Source organism: Anolis sagrei, chromosome 6 (assembly GCF_037176765.1).
Source record: "Anolis sagrei isolate rAnoSag1 chromosome 6, rAnoSag1.mat, whole genome shotgun sequence".
Lineage (NCBI taxonomy): Eukaryota > Metazoa > Chordata > Lepidosauria > Squamata > Dactyloidae > Anolis > Anolis sagrei.
In genome coordinates, this window is record NC_090026.1 from 70657764 (window position 1) to 70674673 (window position 16910).

The 16910-nt window shown below is 38.1% G+C and overlaps 1 protein-coding gene across 2 annotated transcripts in view; it reads right to left on the reverse strand.

Moving 5' to 3' along the window:
* The window catches only part of SEPTIN7 (septin 7), a 44612-nt gene extending 28982 nt beyond the window's left edge, over positions 1-15630 (reverse strand). For both annotated transcript variants that reach the window (XM_067470184.1, XM_060781620.2), the window contains exons 1-3: positions 15504-15630; positions 8151-8257; positions 1324-1424 (exon numbers count right to left, since the gene is read on the reverse strand). In XM_067470184.1, coding sequence (XP_067326285.1) covers positions 1324-1424; positions 8151-8257; positions 15504-15513 — 218 coding nt within the window. In that variant the 5' untranslated portion in view covers positions 15514-15630. The remainder of the gene's footprint in view (positions 1-1323; positions 1425-8150; positions 8258-15503) is intronic.
* Positions 15631-16910: the final 1280 nt, after the last annotated feature.

Genomic DNA, 16910 nt, shown 5'->3' on the forward strand with positions numbered 1-16910 from the left:
ACAGGCTGAGCTCTTGTACCATGAGGTGCAGAGTCAATCTTCAGAAATGGGGCTACAAAGTGGAGTCCACAACAGGTGAGTGTGGAGAAGAGCAAACCACAGACCACCTACTGCAATGCAACCTGCGCCCTGCCACATGCACAACGGAGGACCTCCTTACAGCAACACCAGAGGCACTCCAAGTGGCCAGATTCTTGTAAAAGGACATTTAGTGTAATACCAAGTTTTTAACTTAGTTTGTGTTTATAATTGCATTATAAATGTACCCCCATTTCTCTTCTGACACGATAAATATTTCAAATCTAAGTGTTGTTTTTTCAGATTATATGCAGAACTATATTTGCACTCAACCATGCACTGCTACAAGGTTCCTGTCACTATTAAGTGAAAGAGCAACAGCCCACCAGAAAGTGGACAAGTGGCTAAGCACATCTGCTCCTTAAACAGTTTCTGCCCACTTAGAATCAAAGAAACATAGTCATTGGGTTGAAATAGACCACAAGGGCCATCCAATCCAAACCCCTGCCATGCAGGAAAACAGAACCAAAGTACCCCACTTAAAAACCTCCAGAGAAGGAGACTCCACCACCCTCCGAGGCAGCATATTCCACTGCCAAACAGACTACTATCAGGAAGCTCTTAATAATGTTTAGGTGGAATCCTTTTTCTTGCAATTTGAAACCATTGTTCTGTCCTAGTCTCTGTAGCAGCAGAAAACAAGTCTTCCCGCTCCTCACTGTGACATTCTTTCAAATATTTACACATGGATACCATGCCCCTTCTGAACCTTTCTTTTCTCCAAGCTAAGTATACACAGCTTCCTAAGCCACTCCTCATAGGATGTAGCTTGCTGCACTTTGACTATTTTGGTTGTCCTTCTCTGGACACATTCCAGCTAATCAAAATCCTTCTTGTGCCTATCACTAGTTACCAGACGATGACTAGTGATAGGCACAAATGAAGGCAGAATGACTGATGAAACAGCATTAAATAAAATAAATAATAAATGAATAATAAATAAATAAATAAATAAACATTAAATAAAACAGGTTATTAGGAGATTTTCTCATACAACATCACTGAATTATAGTCAACCCCTTTGCAGTTTATATATCAATCTCACGATATTTATATCAGAGCAATCAGGAAGGAACTAGAATATGTGGTAGCCAAATCTGTTAAATTATTTTTAAATAATATACTATATTTCCATCCAATATAAGAGTGATGGAAAGAACACATTAAGTGAAGGAATTTAGTTCCTCCTCCAAGAAATGCAAAGTCTGAGTATGCAGCTACCATTTCAATATTAGGATAGCTTACCAATTGCTATTATCCACTGCATCGCCAAATCCTGGTGTGTCTACTATTGTTAGTAGCAGCTGGACACCACCTTCTTTAATTAAAACTTTAGACTGTTCAACCTAAAAAATAAAATAAAATAAAAGTATATGTAAGAAATTTATATACTTGAAACACAAAAATGGTATTTCTCTAAGTAAAAAGGTTGAAAAATTAGCAATATATTCTGAATACAGATTGATCATCTCTTATCCAGAATTCCAAAATCAAAAATGCTCCAATGTTAATTTTCTCAGCACAATTTTTACATAGAATCACAGAGTTGGAAGAGACTGCATGGGCCATCCAGTTCAACCCGCTGCCAAGAAGCAGGAAAATCGCATTCGAAGCGATTTCAAAACCTAAGGTAAACCAGAGATATATTTCTGCACTTCTTCACCAGCATCAAGAAGCTTGCTGTGGTAATTTCCTTAGTTCAATTTAATGTCCTGATAATCAGCAGAACTTTCAGATCCTGTGGTCATCTCAGCAACAGGTAAGGAGCCCCCGGTGGCGCAGTGGGTTAAACCCCTGTGCCGGCAGGACTGAAGACCGACAGGTCACAGGTTCGAATCCGGGGAGAGGCGGATGAGCTCCCTCTATCAGCTCCAGCTCTTCATGCGGGGACATGAGAGAAGCCTCCCACAAGGATGATAAAAACATCAAATCATCTGGGCGTCCCCTGGGCAACGTCCATGCAGACGGCCAATTCTCTCACACCAGAAGTGACTTGCAGTTTCTCAAGTAGCTCCTGACATGACAAAAAAAAAAAAGCAACAGGCAGATTGACAGCTGATACAAAGGAGAATCTACATACATTGAAAGCAGATTGGCACTGCTTTTAATGACAGAGTCGCGTTAGGAGCGACTTGAGAAACTGCAAGTCACTTCTGGTGTGAAAACTGCAAAAGCAAACAGAATACTCTAATGATGAAAAAGATCAAGCTGACGACAATGAAGCACTATACTATATCAAGCTGGTGATGCAAAGAACATCATGAATGTATAGTAGACCAGTAAGACAATATAACATCAAGAATGAAATAATAGATTTGTCTTTATTATTTTTCTACCCCTGATATTTGCTTTTGATGAAAACTGGCTTTTCTTTTTTATAACACATGAAGCTGCTTATCAATTGAGTCAGACCATTAGCACAGCTACTCCAGTACGTTCATCATGGACAGGCAGCAGCTTTTCTGGGTTTCACACAAAATTCTTTCTGGGAAATGCTAGAAAGTGAGCTTGATACATATAAAGCATATGTTTATTTCAGCTGATCCCAAAATTTTGGCAGCAGAAAAAGTATAAAACTACATATTCTTTATACTTTCCCAAAAAAAAGTTTTGTTTCAAATTTGTACTGCCTATTAATTTATCATTTGTTCAACACACATCTATCCTTCGAAGATGAAATGTGAAATGCTCATTTGTACAGTGATTTATAATTTAAGATTTCTAACAGTCAATGCCAAAGTTTTCTATTATTGCCATATTTAGTGACTACTTTAACACAATACACACATGATAAAGTTTCAACCAGTTCATCACTACAAACATTCCTCTTAGTATTTTTTTCTTTATTGATTTGTGTATCCATATATGGTCATATTCTCACAAAGCACTGCCATTTGGAAGAGATCCAGAAAAAAAAACTGTACTCCAATGTCAATCTCTATTAAGAGGCTAAATGAATCCTATCTAGTTTTAGAAATATTCCCAGAGGGAATCCCAGAGAGAACAAAAAATCACTCCATCCTGGAATTTAAAACTTTCCTTAATAAATCTATCCCAAATGGTTATTTTCCCATGGACTGCACTTAACAGGCTGTTACAATCTAGTTTACAGCATTGTCAGATTGTAGCAAATTTAAAGATGTTTTGTTTGCTCAACATTTCTCACAGGAATAATGGTCTTAATGCAAGGGTTCACAAACTTTTTCAGCCACTGAACCCTTTTTGAAGCAAAAGTTTCTTGTGGAGCCTCAAGAAAAGTTTAGTTCTATCTCTCTATATTCTATGAGGCATATAACACGATACATATGTTATTTTATGTTATGTTATTTTATGACTGTATATTTATGTAATTTTGATGATATTGTTTGTTGTTTATGCTCTGGTTTTCTTTTGCTGTAATATGTTGTCCGGGCTTGGCCCCATGTAAGCCGCTCCGTGGCGGGGTATAAATAAAGTTTATTGTTATTATTATTATTACATATATGGAAGAATGAATAATAAGGTATATATAAGGTGTGTAGGTTTATGTGTGTGTGCGCGCGCGCGCGCGCGCGTGTGTGTGTGTGTGTGTGTGTATATATATATATATATAGGAAACAATAATAAAAAAGAACTGGAAAGAATATTATTTATTATTTAAATCGATAAAATAATATAACTAGTTAAGGTATTTGAAAAAGAATGCCATTTCTTGTTTTAATGCCCAGAGTACCCTCATTATTATTGTTCCCTGGCTAACCAAGGTTCAGCTCAGTTTCTTCCAACCTCATCTCTCTCCTTTTCTCTCTTTTCTGCCTTTCAAACATATTTACTGCTAGGCTGAGTTGCTTGGCTTGCTGGCTCCTCATCACAGCTCTGCTCCTGTGATCTCTGCTGGTAAATTTCAGAGCTCAGGCTGCTTGGCTTTTCTGTTTTTGTGCAGCAACCTGCTCCTGCCAACCAATCTGCTCTGAGGGACAGCCCAGGGCAGCTGCCTATTGGATACACCGCATGTCTGGCAGCCTATATCACAAATATGGGGAAGGGGGAGGGGAAGAGAAGAATGAAGAGGAAGAAAGCAGCCGCCGCTCCAAGGGCTCCACCGAGCACACTTTGGGAATCCCTGCTTTAGTGATCCCTTTATATAAAAACTGCCGATATCTATTTCATAGGATATGGTTTCTATAGAGATTAATGTTAGATTCTTTGGTGGAAAGGCAGTTCTATATATCCAGGCATATGATTAGCTTTAACACCTAAAGAAGCACCTGAATGGCTTTGGTGCAAACTCTGTTACTATGTCAACACATAATTGCAGCTTTGAGCAGCGTTTGACTCTTGTGCTTCCATGTCTTATCTCCCAGACAGATACTTTGTCTGGGAGATAAGCCATGGAAGTGCAAGAGTCTAGAATGGTACAAATGAACTTCAGTGTTTGCAAAGAGTGTACATTAGATTTGTCTACACTGATTATAAGTCCTAGGAGACAAAGAGACAGAGTGAAATCAATGTTGTCCAGTAACTCATCTCTCAAAGGAACAATGAGAAATCGGTCACCGATATAAGGGAATACTATGACTCCCTGTTGTCTGAGCCAAGCAACCACTATAGCCATGCATTTTATGAAGATGGATGGGGGAAGACAGGCTAAATAGAATACAAAATAGACATGCCCTTCACTCTACAGTGAAACGAAGGAAGTGCCTATGCAACAAATGGATCAATATGCCGAAATATGCATCTTTAAAATCTAGCATTTCCATCCTGCAAAGGGGGAAGGAAAGAAGTAGAAGTAACCACCCAGAATTGCCTGGGCAGTATGAATTAACTGATGCTCTGAGTCGCCTAAGGGCCGAGAAGAGCGGTACACAAATAAAGTAAGTAAGTAAGTAAGTAAATAAATAAATAATTTATTTATTTATTTCTGTTGCTTATACCCCGCCCTTCTCACCCCCAAGGGGGGACTCAGGGCGGCTTACAAAAAGAAGGCACAATTCGATGCCTTATCCAAATACATACAATTATAAAAACAATTACAATAGTTAAACAATTAACGAATTAAAAACATCAGTATATAACACAATAACACAACAATAAACAGTCTCATGGTCAGTGTCTCGAGTTCCATAGGTCCAATAGGTTTCGTCATTATTTGCCCATCATTATGGTCTTTCTTTTTTAGCTGCCAGAATTTCCAAAAGCCTGGTCCCACATCCAAGTTTTCAGCTTTTTCCTAAATGAGAGAAGGGAAGTTGCTGATCTAATCTCCCCGGGGAGTGAGTTCCACAGGTGGGGGGCCACCACTGAGAAGGCCCTGCTCCTCGTCCCCGCCAGTCTCACTTGTGATAAAGGCGGGGTCGAGAGCAGGGCCTCCCCAGAGGATCTTAAACTCCGAGGTGGGATGTAGAGGGAGATCCGTTCGGACAGATACACTGGGCCGGAACCGTATAGGGTTTTATAGGTCAAAGCCAGCACCTTGAATTGTGCTCGGAATTGGATCGGCAGCCAGTGGAGCTGGCATAACAGGGGGGTGGTATGCTCCCTGTATGCCGCTCCGGTGAGCAATCTGGCTGCCTCCCGCTGAACTAGTTGGAGTTTCCGAGCAGTCTTCAAAGGCAACCCCACGTAGAGTGCGTTGCAGTAATCCAACCGGGATGTGACAAGAGCATGGACCACCGTGGCCAGATCCGACTTCCGAAATAATGTTCCGAAGATTCAAGATGAAGACCTCAGCTTTCTTGGACATGATGAAGTAGCAGCAGGAAAAGAACTCTGGCTAAATCAATGGTATTGGGACAAGTTCAATGGCACCCTTTTCAAACAAGGTATAGCTTTTGTTGATGAATGCATGAATACTATAACACAGTCTTTCCAGAAAGTATTGGTGACCCAAATGTGTGATGTTATTTCAGGTCAGGCATGATAATAGTAAAAGAGTCTGTTGCCAAAAAGTGGACAAGTAGTAGGGAGAAGACCATATTGGAATTCAAAGATGCCACTTGCTTTGTTCCTGCTATCTTTTCTTGTAGGGTTGCAGTTAGTATCAAGCAGATGTAGAGGCCTTACAAGAAAATGCAGGTGGAAAGGCCTGCCTGTGAGACCTTTGAGATGTTATTGGACAATAGGTTTTTTGAGAACTTGAAGAATGTCTACTTCAGTAATAGTGAGGATGATACAACTGCTGGGTTTGAGATCTTAAAAATGGAATGTGCAAGGCTATATTTCAGATTTTCTGCATAAATTCCCATTTATTGAATAGGAGTAATAGTATCAAATTAAGAATCCGTAAGTTTGTACATGAAATAAATATGCATGAAAGAAAATCTGTGTACTTTAATCTATCAGAAAGCAAAGGCATCAGTATCTCAGTCACCCATGTGAACCATTTTAGATTTTGGAACATTATGGATTTTAGGATAAGGAATACTCAACCTGTATTAACCCATCTATGAATTGTGCTTCTCAGTATCAGTTTCTCTAGATATCAGAATTTCATTGCCTTCTGAAGTGATTGCTCCTCACACTGTCATGGCCAGCTTTTTTAGAGTCTTCCACAAATGCTGGATAAACCAAAATAATCTACTTGACATCCTTCCATCATACCTAGTCACTTCTTTAGCTTTCTCTTTGCTCTGACACACTCTCACTCAACTGGGAAAGCAAATTAGAAGAAATTTTTGCTTCCTTTCTACTGTTCAACCCACTAGTATTTTACAGATTGTATGGCTAAAAACTAAACAGGAGCAGCCCTGATTAGTACTTTTATGGGAGGCCACATAAATATTTCAGAGGATGAACTGGCAAAACCATTTTTGAGTATTCCTTGTCTAAGCAAACTTTGTAAAATTTATGGGGTCACCATAAATTGACAGTAACTTGATGATGTGAGTGTACATGCAAGAACACACAAACACAGCAGAAATCTTGCTAAGAAAACCCTGTGTCATATGTGAGGTTGCTGTAAGCTGGAAATGGTTCAGAGACACACAACAACAACAATAACAACAACAGCAAGGTGCTGGACAAAAGAAACTAGCCCATGTATTTTAGGACATAGTTGTGAGCAGTCAGGAGACACTGCCTTGAATCTATTGCAGGAAACCAGCTACACATTTGGATTTGTTGATGTTGTAAAAATTGAAATAGACTTGATTTTCAAACACTTCCTGCAATTTTATGTTATACAGTTTTAAGTATAAATTTCATTGTCATTGCATGCCTAAATTTATGTCACATCCCAGATAAAGACAGAAGCGACAAAGATAGTGAAAATACAGAATTGCTGTCAAGTGTTTATAGCAAGCAATCTTCCTCATCTTCCAGTTACAGTAATATTATCCAAGATTATAGAAGAATATCAAGTAACAAGATTATCCATGAAATTTTAAATCAAGTGATATTCAACAGTGTCTGCCACAATAGAAACACAGCCAAAGAGCCCAGTATGGGAGAACCCACCCATCAGGCTTAAAGCTTCCCCCACATCCAACAATCCTCTATGCTCCGTACAATCCTTTTCCTCCTTGTCTGCTGTCTTGCTAGAAGTGCCATAGCATTGGGAATGATGCTAGAGAGCAGCAGATGTCAGTTATTGAAGCCCGGAATGGCTCAAAATACATTCAATTCAAGCATCACATTGTACAGATATATTTGCAGTAAACAAGGCTTCTAGTTTCTTTAAAAATCTGATTTATCTTCTTATATGCCACTTCCATTACATTATAGAAATACACCTGTACAATTAAACCTGTCCTTCTGACATATGATAAACAAGAAAGTTTCTTTTTGGAATCTCTACAGACGATCTTTCTGTAACACTACCTAGAAATTATGTATGCACTTTCAGTTTGAGTATTACTAAAATGTTATGCAGGGAAGAGTAATCTTTTCTGAAGAGGCTTCATTCTACATTCCTTCTATTGAGTCAGATATCTGTTCAACAAGAAACAAAACAAAAACAAAAAACACTGAAGTCTAAATAGATTGCAAGCATGAGATGTGGCAAACCCACAGACAAAACAAATGATATAATAATATCTGATCTAAAATAAGATTATTTTTTTTAAAAAAATCACAGCTTCCTGTGAACATACCTGCACAGTCTTCTTGATTCTATGTGAAGGTCCTGGATATTCTGGAGAATACAGCTCTGTCAGGAACAGCGAATTGATTAATGTTGATTTCCCCAATCCAGATTCACCTATTGGCAAGGGAATGTCACCACAGTTAGAAGGATTATCCACGGTTACTGAATAGTTTAAAATACTTTCAAAATCTATTTGAAAATGATAGGAAACATTTTACATGAGACAAACATCAGTTATTGTGCACAACGCAAAGTAAGACTGTTCCCATGTCCCTATTCCCAGTCAACTCTGGTCATCATCACCAGAGCTCCAAGTCTCACTGGAAAACTGTTTGAACAGCTAGGGTATATACAAAGGCTTGTTTCAGTATGGTTCACATAGGTGACATGCATCTGAGAGTATGAGTATAAACCGCAGTATCCTGTTTCATTTGAACAGGGAAACCATATTTATCAGATTCACTAGAAGCTAGGATTTTATATACAAACAAAACATAGTTTAAGATTTTAGTTCCTAAACTAGGCAGCCACAGCATCTAGGTGAGCTCCTCATTTGATTGTGGCTGTGTAGTTTGCACCACTTAAGACATCGCCACTTGTAGAATCTATCTATTTAGTAAAAGGCTCTCTAAGTCTGAACTTTACTCATACCAGGACTTTTAATCTGTTTTTTGTGTGTCAGAAGCAACTTGAGAAACTGCAAGTTGCTTCTGGTGTGAGAGAATTGGCTATCTGCAAGGACATTGCCCAGATGTTTTGTCCCCATATGAGAAGCTGGAGCTGACAGATGGAGGCTCACCCTGCTCCCCGGATTCAAACTGTCGACCTTTCAGTCAGTGGTCCTGCAAGCACAATATGGTTGCTGCAGACTTTTTAAAACCCATGCCGATTGTCTCAGAACTGTGACAATGACGTTACTGACTCCCATAAAAAGTCAATTTGTAGTGGAAAATGGTTGAGGGCTATGTACAGATTGATAGAGTTGAAAGTGAAACATTGAATTATTCTCAGACAATAATCAATAGCCCTTGAATAACCTTTTTAAATTTGAAAAAATGCTATAATACAAATATATGCTTACAGTTGCCTTAGCTTTTATGTATACGGAAATTGTGTATAAGCCTATAAATTTTGGCTGGGCTTAACAGCCAATTATTATTTCTATTGCCCAGCTGTGACACCTACTCCTAACATGATTCTGCAAAAATTATGTTGCTGAAAAAGCTTTTTCGTTCACGCAAAAACTATTATCTATGTGCTAGATTTGTTTACTAAAAGTGCCTCAACCCAAGCAATTCAGTGCTGCTCATTCTAGGCAATTTATCAAGCTTCTCCTATCTCTCTCTACTGATGATAAATGGTAATAACAGACCTAGCCTTATCAGTCAATGGAAAGGAGTTGGAGAAGACAAAAGCCATGGCATCTACAGGTGAATGCCTGTATTTTACCACCATGGTTTTATACACATGCTCACCTAAGGTCTATAAAAACCATCTTGCTGGCTGGCATCTGTACATATAATGTAAATATTTGCAGTAACAAAGATATTGCTCAAATAATATTATGTACACATTTTTATGTGATATGAAACTCCAGTCATAGAGCATCACAGACAAGATATTTTTTTCTATTTTGTGAACGCTTATGCGATATGCACAAATGTCAGGAGAATGTCTACTTGTTATGTGCAGTGTAGGCATGGTTACTCAGCATGGTTCACTTCCCCCAATGTGAATTGGAGAAGTTTCAAAGTAAAGTTACTAAACAAGGCTTGAGTAATTTGTACCTATTCCTCTCTAATATTAAAAAAGAAATTTCTAAAAATAAAAAGGCATTAATGAGGCTTTCTGATGATCAAATTCCAGATTCAAACAGATTTAAAATTGTGAAGAATGAGAAATATAATGATTAATAACATAAAATAACAGAAAACAATATAAAAACAGCATTAAAAACAATAATTAAAGCAGCAAACAACTGCCCCAAAATCTTTTAGGATCTCTCTCAATTACATGTGATAATATAAAACAGAGACAGAAAGGAAACTGGTCATGTCCCAAGCAAACGTACTCAAGAAATACAATATTTTTGCTTCTGTCCAGTGTATGCTAAATACAGTTTACAAATTATACTTAAAATAACTACTATCTATAATTGGCTAGATAATTTCTAACTTTTTAGAAATGTCATTAATCCATTGTTATTGCCAACTAAGTTCCTATTCTATTATTTAGCTCAGTGTTTCACAAATTGTGTGCTAAGGCACTGTGGGGCACATCAAGAAACCAAAGGAGAACCGTAGGAAATTTAATCTGCACTTTTTTCAATTGGCTTAAAACCTTGGCATTTCCAGTTCAAAGTGCAAGAAGTATCAAACCTATGTTTACCCAAGAAACTAGAGAGTGGTTGACAGAAACTAGACAGTGGTTGAATAGATTACACTGGGCTAGCTAAACAGATAAAGTTGCTATCCTGTAAATCTCAACACAGTACAATAAATCCACATGTGAGCTTATGCTAGGCTGAGCCATATATCACCATCACCCTGATGTACTAAACAGCCCCTAACAGAGCAATTTCTTGCTTCAAGGGAGCAGACAGGATCATAGGAGTGTCTCGCTATGTCCCCACAGCCAAGACGTAGAATAATTACAACTAAGACCTCTAAAAGACCCCGACCATCTTTTCATATCTGGCTACAGGAAGATGCATCAGTAAGCCTGTCTGCCACCCATGAAGTAAGGGATAGTTATGCTTTCAGAGGCTGTTCAAAAAGCTGAAAGGTAATAATAATGGTAATAATAATAATAATAATTTTATATCCTGCCACCATCTCCCGGAAGGGACTCGGGTGGCTGACATGTGGAACCAAGTGCAATAATAACAAGTTAACCAATCAAATACACTTAAAAACACAATTAACATATAACAACTAATTAAACAATTTAAACAGTGAAGTATAAAACATTATTTCAATAGATCATAAACCAATCTTTATAACGAGAAACGGACTATAATGAGGATGTCAAGATTAGAGAGAGCGGGGGCTGGGCATCAGCTCGCACAGAAATAAATTATAGGGCCAGGCTAGGGTAAAGTGCTGAGTTTCATCTGGCAGTAAACTATGTCTGGGCAATCATAGACAGGTGCCTAATCATTTGCAAATGAAAATACCTCAGGGCTGGAGTACAGAAGAAAAGAACACCAACCCCCACAGTACCCCCCAAAAGGACATATGCAAGTGTAAGAAAAACTTATGTATGTATCCAAGAGGATGTCTGGGCTCATATGAAGGCAGCTTTGATATTTTTTTCATTATTAAAGCATTATTTCTTTAAAATAAATAATTAATCTGAAATAATGTCAAAACCTACTGAAAAGGTTTTTCAAACTCTCTTCATCTAAACATTTTCCCCAGATGTCTTAATGTTTCCATTTTCCTACATTTCTCCTGCCAAGAAATTGCCTGGAGAACTGCTTTTAAAATGCTGAAGTGTTAACCAGATATTCCAGAAGAGCTTAAACTATTTTCCTTATTAATGCAAATCAGATAGTATGTTAATTTTGTGAAATAATACTCCTTGCTGTGAGTTTACTAAAAGTATGGGAGCAGGATGGGGATGTACTGGGAGAAACTGGAAGTACCCTAATTCTGGGAACACCCTATATTCATCCTAAATGTCTGCATCTCTGAACCATACATTGATATGGTACTGCTATACAGCAAGATGGGTTAGAAAATAAGTTGGTTGGGAAAGAATTAAACCTGGGGGTAACTCATATTGAAGCTAATAATAATAATAATAATAATAATAATTTATTTGTAAATGCAATCATTTATCTTCACAATGAAGTGTGATGCTCTTAAAAAATTATTTCTACAAATAGATGGTAGAACCCTAAGTGTTAATATCAAAAGATACTTTCAAAACTAAATATGTGGCTCTAATCACAGGTCTCATATTTGTGTTCTCTGCACCTTCTACACATTAAACTCCAGAAGTATTAAAAGGGTTACTAATGTCAGTTTCATGATTTAGAACTGTTATGGTCTATTGATTGCATAGGTAGACAAATAAGCAGCAGTGACAACAAATGCAGATTAAAACATAATACAGACCAATGCAGTGTACAATATTTCAAGCTAGGCTTCATAATTTTTCCATAATTTTTCCCACAGTTGCTTCAACCCATGCTCTGTAAAATGACAACTTAGACAGAAAGCCAACAATAACAAAGAACTTGGCCACCAGAAACAAAAAAAGCTTTGACACTCCTGAGTTGTTACTTCTATGTTTCACTTGCAGTCAACAGGACTGCCCCACAAATAAATTTGCATAATTTATGACAAATAAAATGTTTAATGTATAAATACAAAAATATAGCACATATATAATGCACTTGCCAGGCAGGAGCTATCTGACATGCACTTTGTTTTTTTTTTTTTTTTAAAAAAACAACAACACCCGTATTTCACTATACACTCAGAAATTTTAGTCAAAAATCAACCCAAAAAACCTGGGCTGTGTTATCAATGAGCCAACATTAAATCTTATCAAAAATGAACCATCCTCTTCTCTGGGCAGAGTGGTGAATGAAGGGTGCTTAATCTGTACTTGGGAAAACTAAAAGAAGAACCAACCCCCTTTATTGTCTCTGCCACAACACTGCTTTTGGCTTTTTTGAATGCCAGGGCCAGGAAATGGGGGCAGTGACTAAGGCTGCCCCCCTCCCCCCGAGTTGGCATTGGTGCTCTCCCCTATTTGTGGAATGACCCTGTATTTATCCATGGGTCATATTAAAATCCAGAATTTTGCCCCCAAAACTTGCCCTTGGCATGCATGAGGTCAACTTATACATGAATATATATGGAAGTTAATATTCCAAGCATGTATGAAAACACCAGTTTTAGTATTACAAGCTGTCAAAGGAATCCACTAGCAGATAGTATTTCAACTAAGTGGAAGTAGATTTTAGGGGGGGGGGGGGGGGACATTAAAGGAATGCAGCTACACAACTACAGGGCCAGTCTGACAATATGCAGCTTTGCCTTGTAAAACCCTGAATCACTCTGTTCCTCTTTGGCTCTCTTAAGGAGAGAAATGTTAGACGACTATTGCATACTTCTTTCAATGCTTTAGTAAAAGAAACAAAAATGCAGGAAGTTTACACCCTAACCAGTGAAGCCTAAACAAATGAGACAAATAAAAAACACTTCAGCTTTTGAATGAATTCAAATTAACAGTCCTCCCATCTTCAGAAAATAAAGCAGCCATCTAGGCAACACATAATGAAAGCAGTAATAGTGCCAAAGATTAATTCTTTGCAATTCTGGATTCAACATTTCATGCATCTTTTATAAGTGCCAGTTTCATAAGGATACATATTGAAAGAAAAGGAAGGAGGGAGGAAGTGAGGAAGAAAGGAAGGGAAAAAAAGTAAAATCAGACCTGTTGTAAAACCAAACACGTTACTATGGTTTACAGAAAGATATTTGCATGGAGGTTTAACAATGTTAACTGACTTTTCACGGATGGAAAAATAGAGCACCAAGCAAGGTCACCAAGATTTTTGGAATAATGCTCATTCATGTTATTTGGGGACTTTAATACCCTTCATGGCACGGACTGCTGCCTGAGAGTAGTGAACCTATGCTGGTCAAGTATAGATCAAAATATTGTTTACTAGTTTCCCAATATATGAACAGCAAAAAGGGAAGGGTAACTAGAAAAATCAATTCTTTTATTTTGAAGTCTATACATGTTTGGTTTAAGCAAGCTTAAAGACTGACATCTAAGTTTTGTCATCTCAAGCTATTGAGGCTTGAGGAATAAAAGTGAGTAACTGCCCTTGGTGGCTACATTTTCAGTAAAAGAGTAGCATGGCAATAGAATAATTCATCTTAAGTGTAGTAAACTGGGTACTGAATTTTATATTTGAGAGTCTAATAAACTTAACTTTTTGTTGTTAGTTCTATGCTAAAATATAGGAAATATTTTCTGTTGCTCAGCGGAAATGGGCAATACAGTATCTGTTCATGTATAAGTTTTATGGTTCACATTATGAATTCCGATATGACCTTTGGATAATTTGAGGACTGCTCCATTTAGAGAGGAAAGCATCAGTGCCTCAGGGAACAAGGTGACCCCCCCACCCCAGACCATTATCACTGCTATTCTCCTGTCAGGTATTCAAAAGGGCCAGAAGTGGCACTAAGAGAGTAGAGGGGTGGGGTGGTAAATCTTTCTTTTAGGTTGTCCAGGATGGGCTGAGCTCTTTTCTTTCTCTATTTTAGTCAGAGAAGATGGTTCTTTTCTTGATAAGAGTACTTAAAACGGACTTTTGGTTAAGTCTACTAAAATGTCTAGACATCTACATGGTTATATAGATTAATTTTAAAAACTTAAAAACATGAGGCTGAGAGAATACCACCAATTCCAAGAACCAAAGCTTCAAAATAAGCTGGTCAGATTGTTTGTTTTTAAAGGCAATGCCTGGAAGAGAGACTTCTTGAGGCACTTGGAACAGTGTTATTCCCACCTTCTCACAGAACCACCAGCTCACACCATAATCCTATAATCTTAACTCATATCTGCTTGTAGGGAAGAAAATGACTATTCTAACACAGGAAATTTCTTGTGCACGGGGCGGGGGCAGCTCAAGGTTTTAATCTTGCTATTTTAGAAGGCTGAGCTAAAAAGTAAACGAACTAATTTAGAGGATTTACACGTGTTTATAATTAAAGCTTTATAGTTCTATTCATCACTCTACATAATACTGTTCAATGGATTCATTTATAATTAAGAGCAATGGTGATATATGAATCTTTAGACACCACAACAGTAACATGCATTGTTCCAACATATTTATGAAAATCAAATCTGCATGCTGGCACCCTGTTTCATCATTTCTGTTTGGCTTTATCTGCCTTAGCAGGAATACCTAAGAAGCGCTATTCTCTGCAACCATAGTTCGTTTACATCTGAATAAGGAATTTGTATTATGACGGGTAATTGTGAGAACAAGAATCAAAACAAACTAACAACTAATTTGTGGACAGATTAACTCTGACATCTAAATTTGTCAATTTTGTTATACTGCCGATCATCCATGTCAGAAGCACACTTTAAATGTCTGGAACACCCTGAATGACTCGCATTACCAACTAAAACGGAAATGAAATCTTTCGACTGGCATACACACCATTCTCATATCTGTATGCTATACTCGTATGTCAGATGCTGTGGCACAAAGAATCACATAAGCAAGTTGCCAAGAGAAAGTCAGCTAGTAATACACTCTAGTAAGAGAAATTAAAAGTGTAAGAACAAAAAGGTATTCATATCAAAATCAACTTACCTACTACCATAAGTGTGAATTCAAACCCTCTCTTCACAGACTTCCTATAAACTTGATTGGGGAGATTTGCAAACCCCACATATCCCTCAAGATTCTTCTGTTGCTAAGATAAAAATATATGAAAGCAGTATATTTAGTGACTAGTAGAAATATGAATTCTTATGTTTGCTTTCCCTTTACTTCACTTTTTAATTTGTTCCCTTCCTCTTGCAAAGACAGTTAAACCCATTTGTAAATATTTCAGGACATAATGTCAGGGTATTCAAAAGGCATACAACTTCTGTTTATGCAGAATATTTGGCATGTGAGCAAAACAGCATAGGATTAGAAGGCAAATTCTTGCTAAAAAGCTTACTGTCTGAAAGAATATTGTCATCATGAAGAGACATATATTCTCTAAACAATCTGTAACTTTTGAGTTTAACTTGCCCTAGCAAATGTTTCACAAAAGGTGATTGGCTGCAACTGTTTATTTTGAGTGGGGGGGGGGGGGAACCCAATTTAGGAAAACATGACAAACTCTAAACTGTGTGGTTTAAAAACAATGGGTGGAACTATATAGTCACGATGTATTGTCGAAGGCTTTCATGGCTGGAATCACTAGGTTCTTGTGGGTTTTTTCGGGCTATAGAGCCATGTTCTAGAGGCATTTCTCCTGACGTTTCGCCTGCATCTATGGCAAGCATCCTCAGAGGTAGAGGTCTGTTGGAATTAGGACAATGGGTTTATATATATCTGTGGAATGGCTGGGGTGGGGCAAGGAGCTCTTCCCTGCTGCAGTTAGGTGTGAATGTTCAGCTGATCACCTTCATTAGCATTTGAAGGCCTGCCTGCGCCTGGGAAAATCTGTTGCTGGGAGGTGTTAATCTGTGCCTGGTTTTTTCCTCTCTGTTGTTTAGCTGTTATAATTTTAGAGTTTTTTAATACTGGTAGCCAGATTTTGTTCATTTTCATGGTCTCTTCCTTTCTGTTGAAATTGTCCACATGCTTGTGGATTTCAATGGCTTCTCTGTGTAGTCTGACATGGTGGTTGTTGGTGTGGTCCAGCATTTCTGTGTTCTCAAATAATATGCTGTGTCCAGGCTGGTTCATCAGGTGCTCTGCTATGGCTGACTTCTCTGGTTGAAGGAGTCTGCAGTGCCTTTCATGTTCCTTGATGCGTGTCTGGGCGCTGCGTTTGGTGGTCCCTATGTAGACTTGTCCACAGCTGCATGGTATACGGTAGACTCCTGCAGAGGTGAGAGGATCCCTCTTGTCCTTTGCTGAACGTAGCATTTGTTGGATTTTCTTGGTGGGTTGTAGATTGTTTGTATGTTGTGTTTCCTCATCAGCTTCCCTATGCGGTCAGTGGTTCCCTTGATGTATGGCAGGAACACTTTTCCTCTGGGTGGATCTTCGTCTTTACTC